The 17,037-nt window shown below is 44.9% G+C and overlaps 1 protein-coding gene and 1 pseudogene across 1 annotated transcript in view; both read right to left on the bottom strand.

Annotated features, from left to right (window-relative positions):
• Positions 1-17,037, bottom strand: part of TF (transferrin) — a 30,267-nt gene that overhangs the window by 10,332 nt on the left and 2,898 nt on the right. Inside the window, exons 2-12 of the mRNA XM_023207451.1 lie at positions 14,696-14,804; positions 13,758-13,934; positions 12,941-13,073; positions 12,084-12,139; positions 11,412-11,590; positions 10,470-10,647; positions 9,116-9,270; positions 4,129-4,222; positions 3,502-3,537; positions 1,993-2,145; positions 262-397 (exon numbers count right to left, since the gene is read on the bottom strand). Of these exons, the coding sequence (XP_023063219.1) occupies positions 262-397; positions 1,993-2,145; positions 3,502-3,537; positions 4,129-4,222; positions 9,116-9,270; positions 10,470-10,647; positions 11,412-11,590; positions 12,084-12,139; positions 12,941-13,073; positions 13,758-13,934; positions 14,696-14,804 (1,406 nt within the window). The remainder of the gene's footprint in view (positions 1-261; positions 398-1,992; positions 2,146-3,501; positions 3,538-4,128; positions 4,223-9,115; positions 9,271-10,469; positions 10,648-11,411; positions 11,591-12,083; positions 12,140-12,940; positions 13,074-13,757; positions 13,935-14,695; positions 14,805-17,037) is intronic.
• On the bottom strand, positions 5,348-8,120 carry LOC111539538 (annotated as a pseudogene).

Here is a 17,037-nt window from a genome sequence, read left to right as displayed (position 1 = left end):
CTTAGGGGTCAAATCATTACCAGTTGAAAACCGCTAAACTGTACCAAACACAAGTCTCTGCTGTCTTTGACAGCCATGTCAGCATCCTGGGGGAGTCTGGCTGCCCCGCCCCATGTGGCTTTACACCTGGTTGTGAAATCTACTCTCTTAATACATACAACACTAACGGAATAGGAACCTAAGAATCTTACCTTCGTTCCTAAAAGAAATCTGGCCAAGGCTTGTATGTTATTCTGTTTGTGTCAGGGTTAAAAGACTCACCTGAAAGCCCCTGTGTAGCCGTAGTATCCCTCTTTGTTGTTGGGCTCACACAGGTTTGGCTCTGTGCCCATACACAGCCTACAGAGACTGGAGTTTTTCTCAGACCCAGGGGCACAACCTTCACTGAAAAATTCATCTGCGCAGAAGGACAAGAGGAAGTCAGCTTTTCCTGAGTCAATGCAAGCAGCTTTTATCTAAGACATAACAGGGCTGCATGGCCCAGAATAAGTAGAACATATTCATTAATTCTGTGACCAGCCACCACCAACCCAGGACTTGCCAGGCTATAGGCTTTAAAGGGGAACCTGTTGAGATTGGGAAAAGGAGTTAATGACCATTACAATTTAGGGCAGAGGGGATTTATTTGAGCACAATAATGATGTCATCACTATGCCAAAGAAAGAAAAAATGAAAAATGTCATGAAAGGGAACAGAAAAAGGATGAAGACGGAAGGTCTTGCTTCCTGAGCATGTGCCACCTGTTTTCAGATGTTCCCATTCCCTGCCATTCATTAGAAGAGCCTTTGCTACATCTCCAACCTCAGGAAAGGGATGGGGAACTTTCGTTGCAGCTCAGCTGCTCTCTTGTGGCCATAAAAGTGCTAGGAGGTTCAGGAGAGCAGAGGTAGTGTCTTTGTCAGTGGGGATCCTGAGTTTTCTGAATGTCACCCTGGCTGCGCTTTGCTTCATGTCTAAGTGGTGTCGCAAAGCACCCTGGTACAGAGACATACTCTCATCACCATTTCCCCGAACCCACGGGGTTTTCTGGGTTAATAACCGATTTAGAGGCCTTTGTTTTTTCAAAGAGTTGCCCAAATTTGGAGGTGGCAGGGACAAAGTACTTAGGAAGCTAACATAAATCAGAACCACTGGAAAACATCTGTCTGTGGGAGAACTTACACTTAAAAGTTTAAGTGGGGTAGAAATAAGCTCATACTTGGTGATATTCAGAGGACATAGAAAATAAGGTGATTTCTACTGCTTAGAAGTGTTCTAGGAGCTGGGCAGGGACTTGGTGAGATTGCCAACACCATCAAGAGACCCAGGATCACCCACACTCACACACCCTACAAAACCTTGTGGCAAGAATTGCTACCTGTCTACCCAATATCTGTTTCTCCTTGTACTTTGTAACAAAAATCTGGTTTTATCTGGGGTAGGGACATTCTCAGATGAAAGATTACATTTCTTTTTTGCAGCTAGGTATGGTCATGTACCTGAGTTCTGGGCAATGAGAAGTTTGCTGAAATAACTGGTTAGACTTCCTAGAGAGCTCCTTTAAAAAGGTGGCATAAACTTCCATTTGCTGTAACCCCTTGGTGATTGGGGCTGCTTGGATCATGGATGTGATGGCAACCATGAGGTGACCTTGAAAATGGAAGTCTCATGCTCAGAATGGAGGAGCAGAAAGTACGAAGGAGCCTGGGTTTCTCATGACCATACCAGCCATGCACTGCTCACCTCTGGTCTTTCCCATGGGAGGTAAATGTATATTTACTCATGCCATTATGTGCAACTGAAATGAACTGTCCCAACTCAGCAACCCACTTCCAGCCCTCCCAGCCCTTGTTGCTATGTCCTTGAGGACAGCAAATTCTACTGTTCTTTGACCAAATTCTACTTCTCTAGAACCAGAGCCCACAGCATCTTATGCCACACTCCTCTTCCCTAAGGCAGGACCCTGCTTTCTGGCACAGCCCTCAGCAGCCCTCCTTCCCAATATTCACTCACCAAATCTGCAATGGTTGATCTTACTGTAGAGCAGGCCCATGGGGATGTTCCAGCCAGCGGTTCTGCCAACTGCCGTGTGGCAGGACTTTTTGCCTTTCAGATTGTCCCAGGTGACGTCAGAAGATGATTTCACCACTGCTACAGCAAAATACCCTGCAAGCAAGACACCAGAAAAGGTTGTATTAACATCTCGGGGCTTCCAGAGTGTCTGCTTCCAATCAGTTTCTCTAGGGAAGCAAAGATATCTTCAATCAGTCATTGTGTCTTGAGAGGATCTTCCTGGTAACTGACTGAGGGGAAGTACAAGGAACTTTGTCAGGAGGAGATTCATTTGAACTTTAAAAACAAAATATTGTGAAAACATCATCATCAGAGCAATGGCTGGGTGCTTAACCCTTCCCTAAATGCATAAAGTCACTGAAGTTGTAAACCAGCAATTCACCCTCCAATGTGTCCTATCAGAGGAATGGATACTGAAACAGCTAATGTAACCACAAACTTTCATAAATTAACGTATGTCGAGATATAGTAGTAAAAGATCAATAAGCAAAAGAGAAAAATTGGGCCAAACATTTTCTGATAAGAATATAGTTTTATACCAAAATAAATATGCAAAATGGAAAATGTCAGTATCAAGTCAGCTGCCATTTTCAGCAGCAAATATATACTGGTCCTTAAAATGGGAAATAGAATATTAACCTACGATTTCGGTTTGCCAATTTAATTAATTCAGATTACAAAACAGAATCTTTATTATCCATGGGATAAGAATGGCTTTTTCTATATCTGCTGAAGGGCTTAGCTCCCCAAGTGATGGGGAGAGGCTGGGAGGTTGTAATGAGTGGAAGTGGCAAGGACAGACTTGTACAGTAATGGCTGTCTGGAATGTGACCTGTAGGGGCCTGAGCATAGGGCGGCAGTGCTCGCCTTGGTGTAAGACTTCCTGACTTGCTCCTGTTCTGTTTCTTCATATGTACCCTTAGCCAGAGCCCTGGGTGACAGCCAGGTTTGCCTGGGTTCCTGGACCCAGCCCTGGCTGGAAGGTCAGATAATTTTATGTTCCTTGATATCTGACTGTGTGAAGCTCTCTACTGAGCCCTATAAGCAACAAATAAGCAAAGTTCCTTAGTTGGTGCTCACTCTTATCTGAAAATGTGCAGGCCTCATGTCATGTAAGTTGAGGATCAGTGGGAAAGACCTGGATTTCCCTTCCTAGATATATAATCCTAGATGATCTGTCTGTAAACTCCCTGAGCCTAGGGTCCACTTGTGTATCCTTACATGATGCCAAAACCTACCTTATAACATTAAACAAAAAATCCCATGTGCAAGCCATGGCAAGTGTAAAGGGATAATCATCATTATCAATAACTGTCCTTCCATGATTTGCTCACATTGTAAAAATTGGTCTCTTACAGTGCCTTATATACTTGAATTTTAAATCTAGCCAATTCCCCAAAACAATGGGAATTTATCTTTTAACTCCAGAGGTTATCAATTCCAACTCACCTTCCTCTGCTGTATCCTCACAACGAGAGAGAGGTGCTGGAGAAAAGAAAATGAAAAAGGCGTTAAACCCTTATGTATAGATTGGGAAACCATGCCTTTTTTTATACTGTAGCTAAGAATAAAGAAAGTCAGAGAAAACTATGCATGTTACCAATTCCCAACAAGTCTAGACTCTCTGGCTCATGCAAGTCCCTTTCACCTCCTGGCCTCTGGAATTTATCCACAAACTGTGAATGTCAAGTTTCCTGCTCTGTCTGCATTGAGCCCACAGAGGAGTGCTAGCCAACTATATTTAGATCCTAGCAACTGGGCATTGAGAGAAGTGTGAGTTTTGGAACCTGGAAGACTGCCAGAAATCCCAGCTGTCCTTTGCAATGGGGTAGTCTTTAGTGAGGACTTCCCAGTGCAGAACTTTCATTTCCCCTTTCAGGAATGTACTATAACTCCCAACCTTCAAGATAACTATGGGGATTTGAGATGAAGGAGCCCAGAGCTTGCAAAGTAGGAGGTGCTCAGAGAGGAAAAGCTTTGTGGCAGCTGTGGTATGAATCAGGCTGTGATTTTTCCATCTCCTCTCTCCATGGCCCAGAGGGAAGAAAACACAGAGAGGTGCTCCCCACCACTTACTGTTGTAGTTTTCTGCCAAGACAGGCACCAGACCACACATGCCCGCTACGTAGACAAACCCTCCATCCAAGCTCATAGCATCAGCTTCTCCATTCTGCAAAGACACAGCAAATCACAGCAGATGAAAAGAGGCTGTTTCCTGTGCCACCCACCTTTCCAGCTGTTTCCTTGAAGCAGCCTTACCAGCACATGAGTGCCAGGGAGACAGCAGGTGCTGATACTGAATCCCCAAAGGATCAACCAGGCACACTCAGCAGAGAAAATCAAATGTACTCTCATTTTTCACCCAACCATCATGAACTGATCATCAACTCCAGGTGCCTAGTTCAAGAGCAAAGACCCACATTCAGTCTTCTTGCCCTCTCATAGGACACACTGTCCCAGAGACACTCCTACAACACATTTCTGACACCAAGAATTCTCATGTGCAGATGGATGAGTGGAGTCAGGGACTCGTGGCTGTGGCTGTGGCAGTGGCACACAGCACCTTCTGAAGGGGGCTCTAGCCTCTAATGTAAGCCTCCTTGGCTGAGTGCTATTTCCGTGTTTGGTGCATACAACGTGTTTAATGAATGAGTCAAATATTTTCAAATGATCTAAATCTCAGCTGTAATAAGTCCCAAATTTCAGAGATGCTTAGATTCAATAAGGTTTGTAAGATTTTCCTTTGACCTGGCAATATACTTTCTAGTAATAAACCATAAAAGAACAATCAGACTGGTGGGCAACTATTTAGACAAAATGTGTAAGTGGGCAAAAATAACAGGTGTGATTTATAATAGCAAAAAAAAAAAAAAATTAAACTAAGTCCTCAATGACAGAGAATAGCTAAATAAATGGAAGCACATCCATACTATGGAACAGATATCAACTTTAAAATATCATCTTTTTTTTCTTTAAAACATAAGTTGGCTATAGTTATTTCTCTCAATTTATGCAAGATAATTATTACACATCAGCAAATATTATCTTCAATAATGATTTGATTCATAAGCATTTGTAATGTGTGTAATTTCACATCAACAGCCTTGCATTTTTTTAATACTGTAAGTTAAAAAGCACCCCCAACGGCCACTTTATATACTTTCAATATCTCCCTCTACACATCCAAACTTTAAAAAGTCATAAACCGAACATATAAGTCATGTTTAGAAACATGAGGTTTTAGAAATCTGCTTCCTCAATATGATTCAGAAAACTCCTTATACTGACAATACAGTCACAGGTGGTAAAGGTAGTTGTAGGAGGGAAAAGGAAAAAAGAGACAGACACAAGTTTGCTCTCCTACTATTTTACTAATCCTGTCCATTGAAGATGGTGATGTCTTAAGAAGTAAAAGTCTAGGTTGAATATGAGGAATGGAGTTTGCCTCACGGTTTGAAACATGCATTTCAAATAATTTCCTATTTGATTTGAGCTCACTGTAGCAAACTGATGCCAAAAGAGAAAAATCATTTCTTCCACACATTCGCTCAGAGTCTGCCTGGTAATGTGTATTAAACTCTTTGTGTTTTAGCTTGAAGGCACCTGTCACCAGACCAGTTTCAGGATCCATGGGTCAGGGCTCAAACCAATTTTTAATGGATTTTCAAACTTTTTCAGACATGCTCAAATAGCAGCTTCAGAAAGTACTTTAAGTATGGTAGTCCCCTCTTATCCTCAAGAGATATGTTCCAAGACCCCCAGTCTTGGAACCTGAAATCCTATACATACAAGCCTATGATAAAGTTTATAAATTAGGCACAGTAAGAGATTAACAACAATAGTAAAACAGAACAATTATAACATACTATAATAAAAGTTATATTAATGTGCTCGCTCGCTCTCTCAAAATATCTTAACATTTTTGGACCACAGTTGACTGGAGGTATAACCCAAGAAAGCGAAACCTCACATAAAGAGGGACTACTGCACCTCATCTTCTGTTTCACAACTGTTAAACAGCTCCTTCCAAGTTCCTGTAAGTCCTTTCTTTCAAATTAGTTCTGTTCCTTTTGATTTGGCATAACAAATCCAATGACATAAGAAGGATTAACTGTTTGCAAATGCACAGATGTCATCTATTACTGGGAGATTCTTCAGAGTTGGCTGTGCTTTCCCAAGGGAAACACAGTCTCCTGCCTGTAGTTTTACAAGGTCCTTTTTATGATCAATCATCTGTAAACAACCATCAAACTCTCCAGTATCTCCAGGACATAACCACTTCTGCCCATTTCCATCTTCAAAGAAATCAGCTTTTGTTTCTGCTTCATTTCTGTAGCATCCCATTGTCACATTTTAGCCACCGATAAGAATTCCACCTCTGGGATGTGGTTTTTCAGTATTAAAGTATCCACCTTCCTCCTAGTTCTTTAATTTCACAGCAAACTAATGGGACTCCCACTTCTGCCAGTATTGTAATCCACACATGTGTAATTGTTCCAGCCCCTGCAGGTTCAGTGAGTCTGTATCTCTGACCACAACAAAAACATACTCATGAACTTGCTGCGTGTTGCAGAAGGTGGAGCACTTTCGTACAATAAAAACTGAATATTTCCACCTAGCAAAGCTGAATATTTTCACAATTTCCAGAAAACAAAGCTGCCACACAATCCAGTACTCTGCTCTTTTGAAATGTGTTCCATTTTATAATTATAGGCCAGAATAAACAGATTGTGTTGAAGACTACTCATTTCATGCACTTTATTCATGACATTTTGGTAGATCTGATCCATGATTTCCAGAACAGCTGCCATCAGTGTTGGTTTCAACCTGGAAGGAAGTAGAGACCCTTTGCTTCCGGTTTTTTTATTTTTTATTTTTTATTTTTTTGAGATGGTGTCTCACTATGTTTCCCAGGCTGGACTGAAACTCCTGAGCTCAAGCAATCCTCCTACCTCAGCCTCCTGAGTAGCTGGTACTACAACTGCATGCCACAGTGTCCAGCCCATTTTTTACTTTATAAGACTGATCCACTAAAGTCTGGGGTGAAGAGTAGCCAAGCAGGCATCCATGAGAAAAACAAAGAAGCTCAACACTTAATTCTAGAACATGGACCAGAGGCAAATATCCAGTGTAGTCATCTTCCTCTTCCAGTCTGGGAATCCTTTCCGCCATCCCAGTAATACCAGTAATGATGTTTCTATGCCAGATCATGACTCCCTTTGGAAGTCCTGTGTGTCTACTCATGAACATGATTACTGCAGTAACTGAGGGCACTGGTCACTCTGGGATCTGTTTTCCACATTCACCTTCGCTTTCTACTGCAGCCATGGTGTCATAATAACAACCTTGGGAAATTGGGACAGGTCAGTGGCTTTCCATTGACAGTGATGATGTGTCACAGGTGTGGGACCAAATAAACTATGTCTTTCAACTTTGTTTCCAATAATTCTTTACTAGCAATGATATTGGTTACTTCTGTTTCATTAATCCAGAGACCCTGGACCTCCTAAAGTAGTATATAATTTTATGAACTAAATGTTATGCATGAAACATACCTGTCCAGCAATCATCCACTTGGACGTGGTCTCACAGAACATGGCAATGTTGGTCTTTGATTTTTGCCCCAACATCTGTAAGCTATTTCCAATGTTAAAGGCTCAAACGATATCTTCATAGGAGAGCAAATTATGATGTCCAAGAAGAACCTTTTAAAATATGTTTCCATTGGGTTGTACTTCATCATCTTCGTTTAAGATTCCACATGTTCCCAAGAGTCTTTTGTTGTTCCTTTTTTTACAGACGTAAAAACTTTATCTATTGTCTCACATCCAGAGTATAATATTGAAGCCCAACCACTCAAACTGCTAACAGATTTGTATAGACTCAGGTTTTGAATTTGTAGGCTTTGCTTTAACTTAGTTTGGTTTTTCTTGTGTTGACTCAGACAAAACTAAAATGGAATGTATGTTAAAATAGTATAACATGATACTTACAAATTGTATGAAATATAAAAGAATGAGGCTGATGGTCCCTTTTTGCTTCATGGTAGATAGTTCTGAAGATACATGGTTATTCGTAAGTGCTCAAAAAGTAGAATTAACATATTTCAGCAAAAATCAGTTGACAATGGCAAGAGGTACTAGTGACTTTATAAGATGCATCTTTGTTTCAATATATTTGCTGATTTATTATAAAGGATCCAACTCAAGAATAGCCAAATGGAAGAGACACAGAGGGCAAGAAATGTGGGGAGGAGGGGGAGTGGAGCTTGGCACTTCATGTTCTCTCTGGGCAAACCACCCTCCCCCATCTCGATGTATGCACTAACACAGAAGCTCCAGATTAGGTTTTACAAGAATGATTTATGACATGGGAAAAGCTTACTAGATACTGTGAGGTTAGTAAAAGGTAGCAAGCAACCTATATGAAATGATCCCAATAAGAGAATTTTCTCTGAATTGCATGATTATAAGTACTTTTCATTTCTTCTTAATATTATTCAGGATTTAAAAAATTCTCTGTAAGCCAACATGGAATACACTTTCTTAAAAAACAATAACAACAAACGTTTTTAGAGACAAGGTTCTGCTAAGTTGCTAGCCTTGAACTCCTGGGCTCAAGCAATCCTCCTGCCTCAGCCTCCCAAGTAGCTGGGACTACAGGTGCATGCCACCATGCCTGGCTAGGATACTCGTTTGATCAACAAAGCAAATTTGTACCTGCTTGGATCCTACCAGTTACTTAGGATCTTACCACAGTGATCATGGCACACCACTGGTCTCAGGACACCCACACCACGGTCCAGCCTCCCTAAGCAGGCACCGCTCAGCCTGCCCTTTCACCATACACTCATACAAGGAGGAAACTGAGCCCTGTGAGCATCCTTCAGATCCACAAACTCAAAGATTCTGAACCTCCAGTGGGACTGTGCTCACATAGTCAGGGCAAGGTTCCTGGGAGCCAGGTTTTTGCATCATTCCCAGGAACACTCACTAGCTCAGTCTTGGGGGTCAGCAGGCAGCAATGACAGGGACGCTGCCCTAGGAAGGCTGGAGTGACATACCATGATCTTGGCGATGCAGTCCTCGGTGGTCTCTGCTGATTCACACTCTATTTTCCCTTCAGTGTTAACGCTCCACTCATCACACTTGAGCCTCTCGTGGTGGCTCAGCGCACACCACTTCACAGGCTTGCATTCATCTGTTGGGGTTTCTGGGCCTATGGCATAAAAAAAAGAACCAGAGATCAGAAGTGGCCCTAGCTGTTGCCTGGTGTGTATCAGCACTGCTCACTGTCTTCATGCAAATGCTGGGATTTGCAGTAATAAACAGTCCCATTCAAGGAATTAATCACCTTAGAAAGCAGAGTCAATGCACAATCTCTTGGGTGACTTCTCATTTAGATTTAGTTTTTTATGTCTTCCGAGAAGCCAACTTTCCTCTCCAACCTCTGGGTACCATATGACCTCTGGCTGTTTTTTTCCTTCTTGTTTTTCAGATAGCACTTAACTACTGGAGGTGTTCTTATTTACACGTTCATTGTTTATTGTCAGGTTTTCTGCAGGCGAACATAAGCTCCAAGAGAGAAAGGGTCCTGCCTGTCTTGTTCACCAGGGCATCCTCAGGGTTAGGGCAATGCTAACACATGGCCAGCATAATAAATGTCTGATGAATAAATGTACATCTGCTCATCTTTCAGACTGAGCTCAAGAGTCACTTCCTCAAGGAAGCCTTGCCTTAACCCCAAGTCCAGGGTCTGTTTTTCTTTGTTTTGCACTCTCATAGGGCCATGGTATTTTGTTGTCAAAGTTTTCCCTTTTTAAGCATATCTCTTATTTTGTAATTCATCATTCAATAGCATGACTATTTATTAAACATTTATCTTCTCCGCAGTTTGAAATTTCCAGAACAACAGAATCAAATATATATTTGTTATGCCATCCTATGTCCAGCACCTAGCAGAGCATATGTCTAGATGTTCAATAAATGTCTGCTGAAGAAATTAATGGTCAAGCAAAACCACAGTGACTCAATGAAATTCAGGACTGGGATCAACCTCTCTCAAAATGCCTCTTCATTATGGCATATGTTGACTGGCTGGAGATGTGGAATACATAATAATTTTGTTCTGTGATAAGCTAATTGGCTTCACAAAGTAGGCAAGGCAATTCTGATTGATGCAAAGGAAATACTGGAACCAACTCAAGTCATTTTAAAGGTGGATTTCCTTTAAAGCCCATGGTGACATCGAGGCCATCTCATAATCTCAGCATCAGTCTAACACTGGGCTCACAGACAGGTCAGAAAAAGGAGCATCAGGAGAGGCATGCAGGTCCCTAAAAAGACTCAATCTCTGGCCCCTGTGCTCACCAAGTTTCCCAAGTGCTTGTAGTCACTTGCTTCTTCCCATGTACTCACATGTGCCTTCCCGTAGATTCCGGATGGCAGTGATATACTCATAGCCCAGGTACATCTTGGCATCCATCCTTGGGGGGACTTTTAAAAACCCATGGGCAGAGTCCTTAAATAGCAGGTCCTTCCCATGAGGAGAGCTGAATAGCTGGAATTCTTTTGATTTGTCTTTACCAAAATGTTCCTGTTCATAGAAAAACAGAATAGTGGATGGCAACAGAGAAGAAAGGAGGCTGAGAAATGGGACTGAAGTTAAAACAAATCTCTGCAGGAAACAACATGAAAAAGTTCAAGATGCCAGGAGAGAGGGCAATCGGACCTGCTCCTGCTCACCCACCACTTTCTCTGCCCGTAGCCCTTGTGGGTCCGCGATTTCCCTGAGCCTGCTTCTGTGCCTGTCTCCCGGAACAGGTTGAGACATCGGTGAGAACAAGAAATGTGGCAAATCCACAGGCTGCCCTGTGTGGGTGCCAATCAAACTCTCAGTGGACAGATGGGAGGGCTGGGCAAGAGGAAGCTGGCTGAACCCAAAACACAAGCTCTTGGGAAGTAAAGCTGCTGTGCGAGCAGCCCCCTCACAGCCAGGCTGAGGGGAATGGGGAGAGATACCATTTCCTTCTGGGAGGGCCATGGAAAGCCTCGTTGGGGAGGGGTTTAGCTTTGGGCCTTGAAGGTCTGGGTTAGGTAAAAAGGAATGGAACAGAGCAATTCAGAGCCTCTTCAGATATCACCAGCCAGAAAGGCAAGGGCAGCAGATGGTAGCACCACAACAGACTCCCTGCTGCTCTGTGAGGAGTCCCAGCTTTTAGAGAATTTAATGGCATGTGGCATGGCTCCCAGTGTATCCTGAACATGCAGACTTCCAGAGTGACAAGATGGCCAGGAGGAAAACCCCCAAATCCAAGCAGGGAGCACTAAGCTGGAGGGGAGGATGGCAGGTGGGGATACCTGGGCCTGGTTGAGAAGCTCCCAGATCAAGTCCTCCTTGCCACCCACACTTCGGGCCACGACGGTGTGAGAAGGGACCCGGGCCAAGTGGCAGTCCTTGTATTCATCTACTGGCTTCCGGGTGTTGTCCCGGCAAAGCAGCTCATACTGGTCCCTGTCAGCCTTGTTTGCCAAGTTCTCTGAGGAGGGAAAGCCCAGGTAAGCCTAATGCAGGAGAGCCATGGGCTGTGGTGCCCATCCTTGAAATTCCATTGATCATAGAAAGTATGAGGTGAGAGGCCTGGAGTGACCACTGAAGGCCAGAGAATATGCAGAAGAATGACTTGCTCAAGACCCCACAGCCAGGTAAAGACTTCTGATACCCATGCAGCAGTGATTGCTTCTCATTCCACCATGAGCCTGACCTTAGCAGGACCAACCCCCAGTCTTTGGTTATGGCAACACTACCCCAGAGGCAGAAGCACTGTGTGGAGAGGTTGAATGATGGCAAGAGGCCCAGGAATCCAGATGGGGACCCCGTAGGTATCTAACTCTGCACAGGTGGAAACCCAGGCAATGATAAAGGAGAAATACAGTATGCTCATGTCCAACTACTGAGCATGAAAAAGGGAACACGGAAAAAGAACACCCACTATTTGGAGGGGCCCTGGTGGATTCTTGTCCCATACTTACCAAATATAGTCGTGTGCTTGACAAAGGCCACATCCCCAGCACCATCCTTCAGACACCTGGGTCAAAGAAACACATCAGCAGGGCTCCTGCAGGGCAGGCCCTTCTCCACCTGCACCTGGAGAGTCTGATCACACTGTCCAGCACTCACACAAGGTTAGAGCCTGGGGAAGGCCTCTGTGCAGCCCCGTAGCTGAAGCAACGCCATGGTGTGCAGACCTCCAGGGCAGTGCTGAGATGGGGAAATGAGCTCACACAAGATAAAAAGCCCTAATAACCCAAAGAAGCAAAATGCAACTGAAGATATTTTCATGTGAAAAGAGTTTTTAAACTTCTGGAATAGAAGATAATGGTATAGTGTCTCCTGAGGGTGAAAATGTGCCCTTGGCTGGTTGTAAAACTTTAGGATATAATCAAGGTAAAAAGAGAGAGCAAGAAATCAGCTTCCCCAATAGAGACAGTGATGGGGGCAGGAGATAGGCAGTGTACGGAGCAGGTGACACTGCTGGGATTGAGGGAAGAGGGCCGGTCCCTGGACAGTGGGCCCAGACACTACAGGCATGATTGTCCTTTCAGGCTCTGCCTGATCCACTGAGAGGAGACACTGACCAGGCTCGAGGTCTCTGGGGAGAGGGGAAGGGCCCCCAGGAAAAGGGCTTGCTTGTCAGGGTCAGATGAAAGGGAACATGGGCTGGCTTGACCTAGGAGTCCCAGGTTGTGCTTCTGACTCACTGGGAGGGGATTAGGCCACCTTGATGCCCCTGTAGGCAGGCAGGGCTTGGCTTTGGACCAGCAAAGAATTCTCACCCTGAGGACATTTGGCACTTTGGCCACCATGGAGCAGCAGACATCTCACTCACTTGAAGGCTCCTGAGTAGCTGAAGTATTGATTAAGGGTGGAGCAGCCACACCCTGGACACAGTTGACACAGCTGGGGGAAGTCCGTCCCATCCGCACAGGGGACACAGCTGCCCGAGAAGAAATTGGCCACTGCTGCTCAGCACAGAGAAAGGGACCACAGAGCATGAGTGAGGCTGGCCACAGCCAAAGGCATCACCCCGCCCAGGCCCATCAGGGAACAGAGGGGACTAAAACCAAACCAGCACATGCAGTCCCAGCTTGCCCTTATGCTAACTCATCAAGATCAAGGATTTCTAATAGGAACAGTTGACCTCTGTCTTGCCACCATCCACCTGAGGAAGGCCTATGCTTCCCATTAACCCAGGCCTACCTTGGGTCTTTCTCAGTGCACCCTCTCCCTGCTTTGTCAGAGGCCGGAACAGCTCAGACAGAGGTCCCCTCTGGGATCCATGCCCCAGATATAGAACTGCCTAGAGAGGTACAGGGCTCCAGAGAAACCTCCGGGAAAGATATCCAGAGAAGTGGACAAGAGAGCCACCATCGTCTAGACTGAAACCCTCTGCCGAGCCTTGCACCCTTTCCTCACTCATCAGAACAGCCTCTGCTGGGGTGTTGGGAGCTCAGAGCAGAAAAAAATCTCAGCTCCACCTCCCAAGCGCTGCTGGTGCAGCAGACCCGCCAGTTTAAAGTTGGTTAACCTCCTTCCCCCACCTGAGTTCATCCCACGTCTGCTGATGGTGATTGCCTAGTGTGGCCTGTGTGAGCATCTGGAGCAGAGGCAGCTGCTCGAGGGCACCCAGCCTCCTGCCAGCTTACCTTTCTCAAGAGGTTTACGTGGCTCAGGTAAGTCACAGTAAAGTAAGCCTATGGGGATGTTCCATCCAGCGGACCTGCCCAGGCCCGTGTGGCAGGACTTCCTGCCTTGAAGTTGGTTCATCTGGAAGTCACTATCCCTCTTCACCACAGCAACAGCATAATAGAAAGTCTGTGGATCTGCAAAGGCACAGTGTGAATGGAAGGCCTTCAGCCTGGTACAGGGAAACATGGCTCATCACCACAGGACTCTTGAGGAGGGAGGGGAGTGGAGAGGCCTTGCTTTTACTGGACTGGGCGATAAGGAGGAGGGAATCAGGAAAACCTTCCTAGGCTTGCAGGGGAGAGAGAAGACCATAGAAGGTATGTTTGTAATGTTACCTCTCCAGGCAAACAGGGGCAAGAAGGCCACATGCACAGATGTCCTGAATGCTTTGCCTCCCCTGGCCCTGCGGCGTGTCTGCCTACACCTACCAACCCCAGCCACCAGGAAACTGGAGCTGTGGCAACAGAGGCCCATCAAAGTATTTCCTGTCCACTGGCACAGGCCCAGGGACAGTCAGGTTGATCTCAGAAGACTTGCAGTGCTGCTGGCATCTGAGTGTGTGCTCCAAAGTGACCTCTTCCATGTGAGTGGTACCTATGGCTCCAGAGGCCTCCAGGGACCCCAGACATATCACTAGACCGCAGTAGGTCAAGCTGCACACAGCCTGCTGTGTTTCTCTGGTAAGCATATCCCTCTGGCACAGGGGTCAGTTTTAGGAGCACCAGCCCTCAGCCAGCCCCGAGCCCCCGGAGGCCTTGATGTGTGGCTGTGGCGGCTGATGGGGCCCCTCATTCCCTACTCACTCTCCAAAGATGAAAACCTGCCTGTAAAACACAAGACTCAGCATAGAGAATAAGGGTGACAACTCCTTCCTGGGGTCCCAGGGAGAACTTACCCTCTTTTGACCCGTAGAACTCTGCCACCACAGGCTTCAGGTTATTGGGAGCCAGGTAAGCGTCATACACCAAACCCGCATCCAGCGTCACAGCGTCCGCTTCGTTTAACTGAAAGAGAACAGGCCAGTCCTGGATGAAGCCCTGACTTCCAAGGAAGGCCCACCTCAACCCGCACAAGTAGAGAGTGGCTACCAGGACTCCATGGACCCAGGGCCAGAACTTGATTAGACCATGCACAGCCCTGCTGGCTTCAGTTGACTCTGTCTCCCTTGCAAGGGCACTTAGCCACCAAATTCCTATTCCTTATGCGTAGAGGGAGGGATGGATTGTGTTTCTCTTTTCCCTGGTGAGGTGCTCAGCTCCTGGTCAAAAATCCTACGTGACTTTACCATAGGCAATTATGAAGGCTTAACCTGGCAGGCTCCGTGGGAGAAAGCCGCCCTTGCCACCCCAGACTCAGAGCACAGCCAGTGCAGTGCAGTCTCTGGAGGGGACTCGGCTGTCCAGGATGCAGCTCGCTTGGGGGGGCCATGCTCTTTTTACACCTGTTTTCATTCCCAACCCATGACCTTTGCTCAGAGACCTCTTTATGTTGAGACTTCCTTTGAGGTCTTCCTCAGGTGCTTCTGTGGAGATTTTTTTTTCTAGGGGAAGATGGAAACCTTGAAAACATTCATCTTCACTCTGACTCGGTACTCAATGCTCTTCCTTCCTGTCCTGAGTCCATAAAAACTGCAGGACCCTTTTGCTGAGGAACTGGGCACTTTCTCTGAGTTTAGCTTCTTGGTGATACCACGTACTGAATGATCAAAAGCTTGACTATTGCTTCCATTTTTGCTCATCTCTGGTATAATTGTCTACTCCAACACATGGGCAGCTCATCTCTCTATCTCAGCTCCATTTTACAAGTGAGAAATCTGAGGCACAGAAAGGTTAAGTCACTTCCCCTGGCCACGTAGCCAGTAAGTCATGGAGCTGGGATTTGAGTCCAGACAGTCCGGGTTTATTTCTTATCATTACACTGTTACTTCAGGTTATGTTTCTTTTTGACTTCGTGCGTCTATAAGCCCTCATCTTTAAATCAACAGCTCCCTTGAAATACTATAGCTACCTTCTTACTGGATCTATAATTTATTTTCTTTTTATGTAAGTCCTTAAAGGGAGCCAAACTCTCTTTTATTTAGACACTTAAACACATAGTTTTACTCCTTTTGTGCTTTAAATGTCTTTAATCAAAATGATTTTTCCAGAAGTCCTTGCCGGTTCTCTATGAAGATTTCTTATTGATCAAATTACAAAGCAGGCCAGGTACAGTGTCTCATACCTGTAATTCCAGCGCTTTGGGAAGCCGAGGCAAGTGGATCACCTGAGGTTAGGAGTTCGAGACCAGCCTAGCCAACATGGTGAAACCTTGTCTCTACCAAAACAAACAAAAATTAGCTGGGCTTGGTGGTGCATGCCTGTAATCCCAGCCACCTGGGAGGCTGAGACAGGAGAATTGCTTGAACCTAGGATGCAGAGGTTGCAGTGAGCTGAGATTGCACCATTACACTCTAGCCTGGGTGACAGAGCAAGACTCTCAAAAAAACAAAACAAAATGAAACAAAACAAATTACAAAGCAAAAACTATAGTTCCATGACCTTTGTTGTGTTACAATCAAGTAATAAGACAATAGTATTTCTAAATGAAATAAAATATGTTGTAAGCCAAACTATATCAGATGTCTCGCTCTTGTTCCCCAGGCTTGAGTGCAATGGCTCCATCTCGACTCATTGCAACCTCTGTCTCCGGGGTTCAAATGATTCTCCTGCCTTTGCCTCCCAAGGAGCTGGGATTAAGGTGCCTGCCACCACGCCCAGCTAATTTTTGTATTTTTTTAGTAGAGACGGGGTTTCACCACGTTGGCCAGGCTGGTCTCGAACTCCTGATCTCAGGTGATCCGCCTGCCTCGGCCTCCCAAAGTGCTGGGATTACAGGCATAAGCCACTGCGCGCAGCCAATTTTAACCATTTTGAAGTGTACATTTTAGTGGCATTAAGTACATGCATTCACATTGTTTTATAACCCTCACCTCCATCTCCAGAAACTGAAACTCTTTACCCATTAAACAATTACCTCCTATTTCTCCCCGACCCCAACCTCTGGTAGTCATTATGCTACTTTCTGTTTCAATAAATTTGACAATTCTAGATACTTCATAAAAGTGGAATCTTACAATATTTGTCCTTTTGTATCTAGCTTGCTTCACTTATGTTTTCAAGGTTCATCTCAGTGCAGCATGTATCAGAGTTTCATTTATTTATTTATTTATTTATTTATTTATTTATTTATTTATTTATT

This window comes from Piliocolobus tephrosceles, chromosome 2 (genome assembly GCF_002776525.5).
Source record: "Piliocolobus tephrosceles isolate RC106 chromosome 2, ASM277652v3, whole genome shotgun sequence".
In the NCBI taxonomy this organism is placed as follows: domain Eukaryota; kingdom Metazoa; phylum Chordata; class Mammalia; order Primates; family Cercopithecidae; genus Piliocolobus; species Piliocolobus tephrosceles.
Note: the sequence above shows the minus strand (reverse complement) of the source record. Positions and strands in the feature narration are given on the sequence as shown.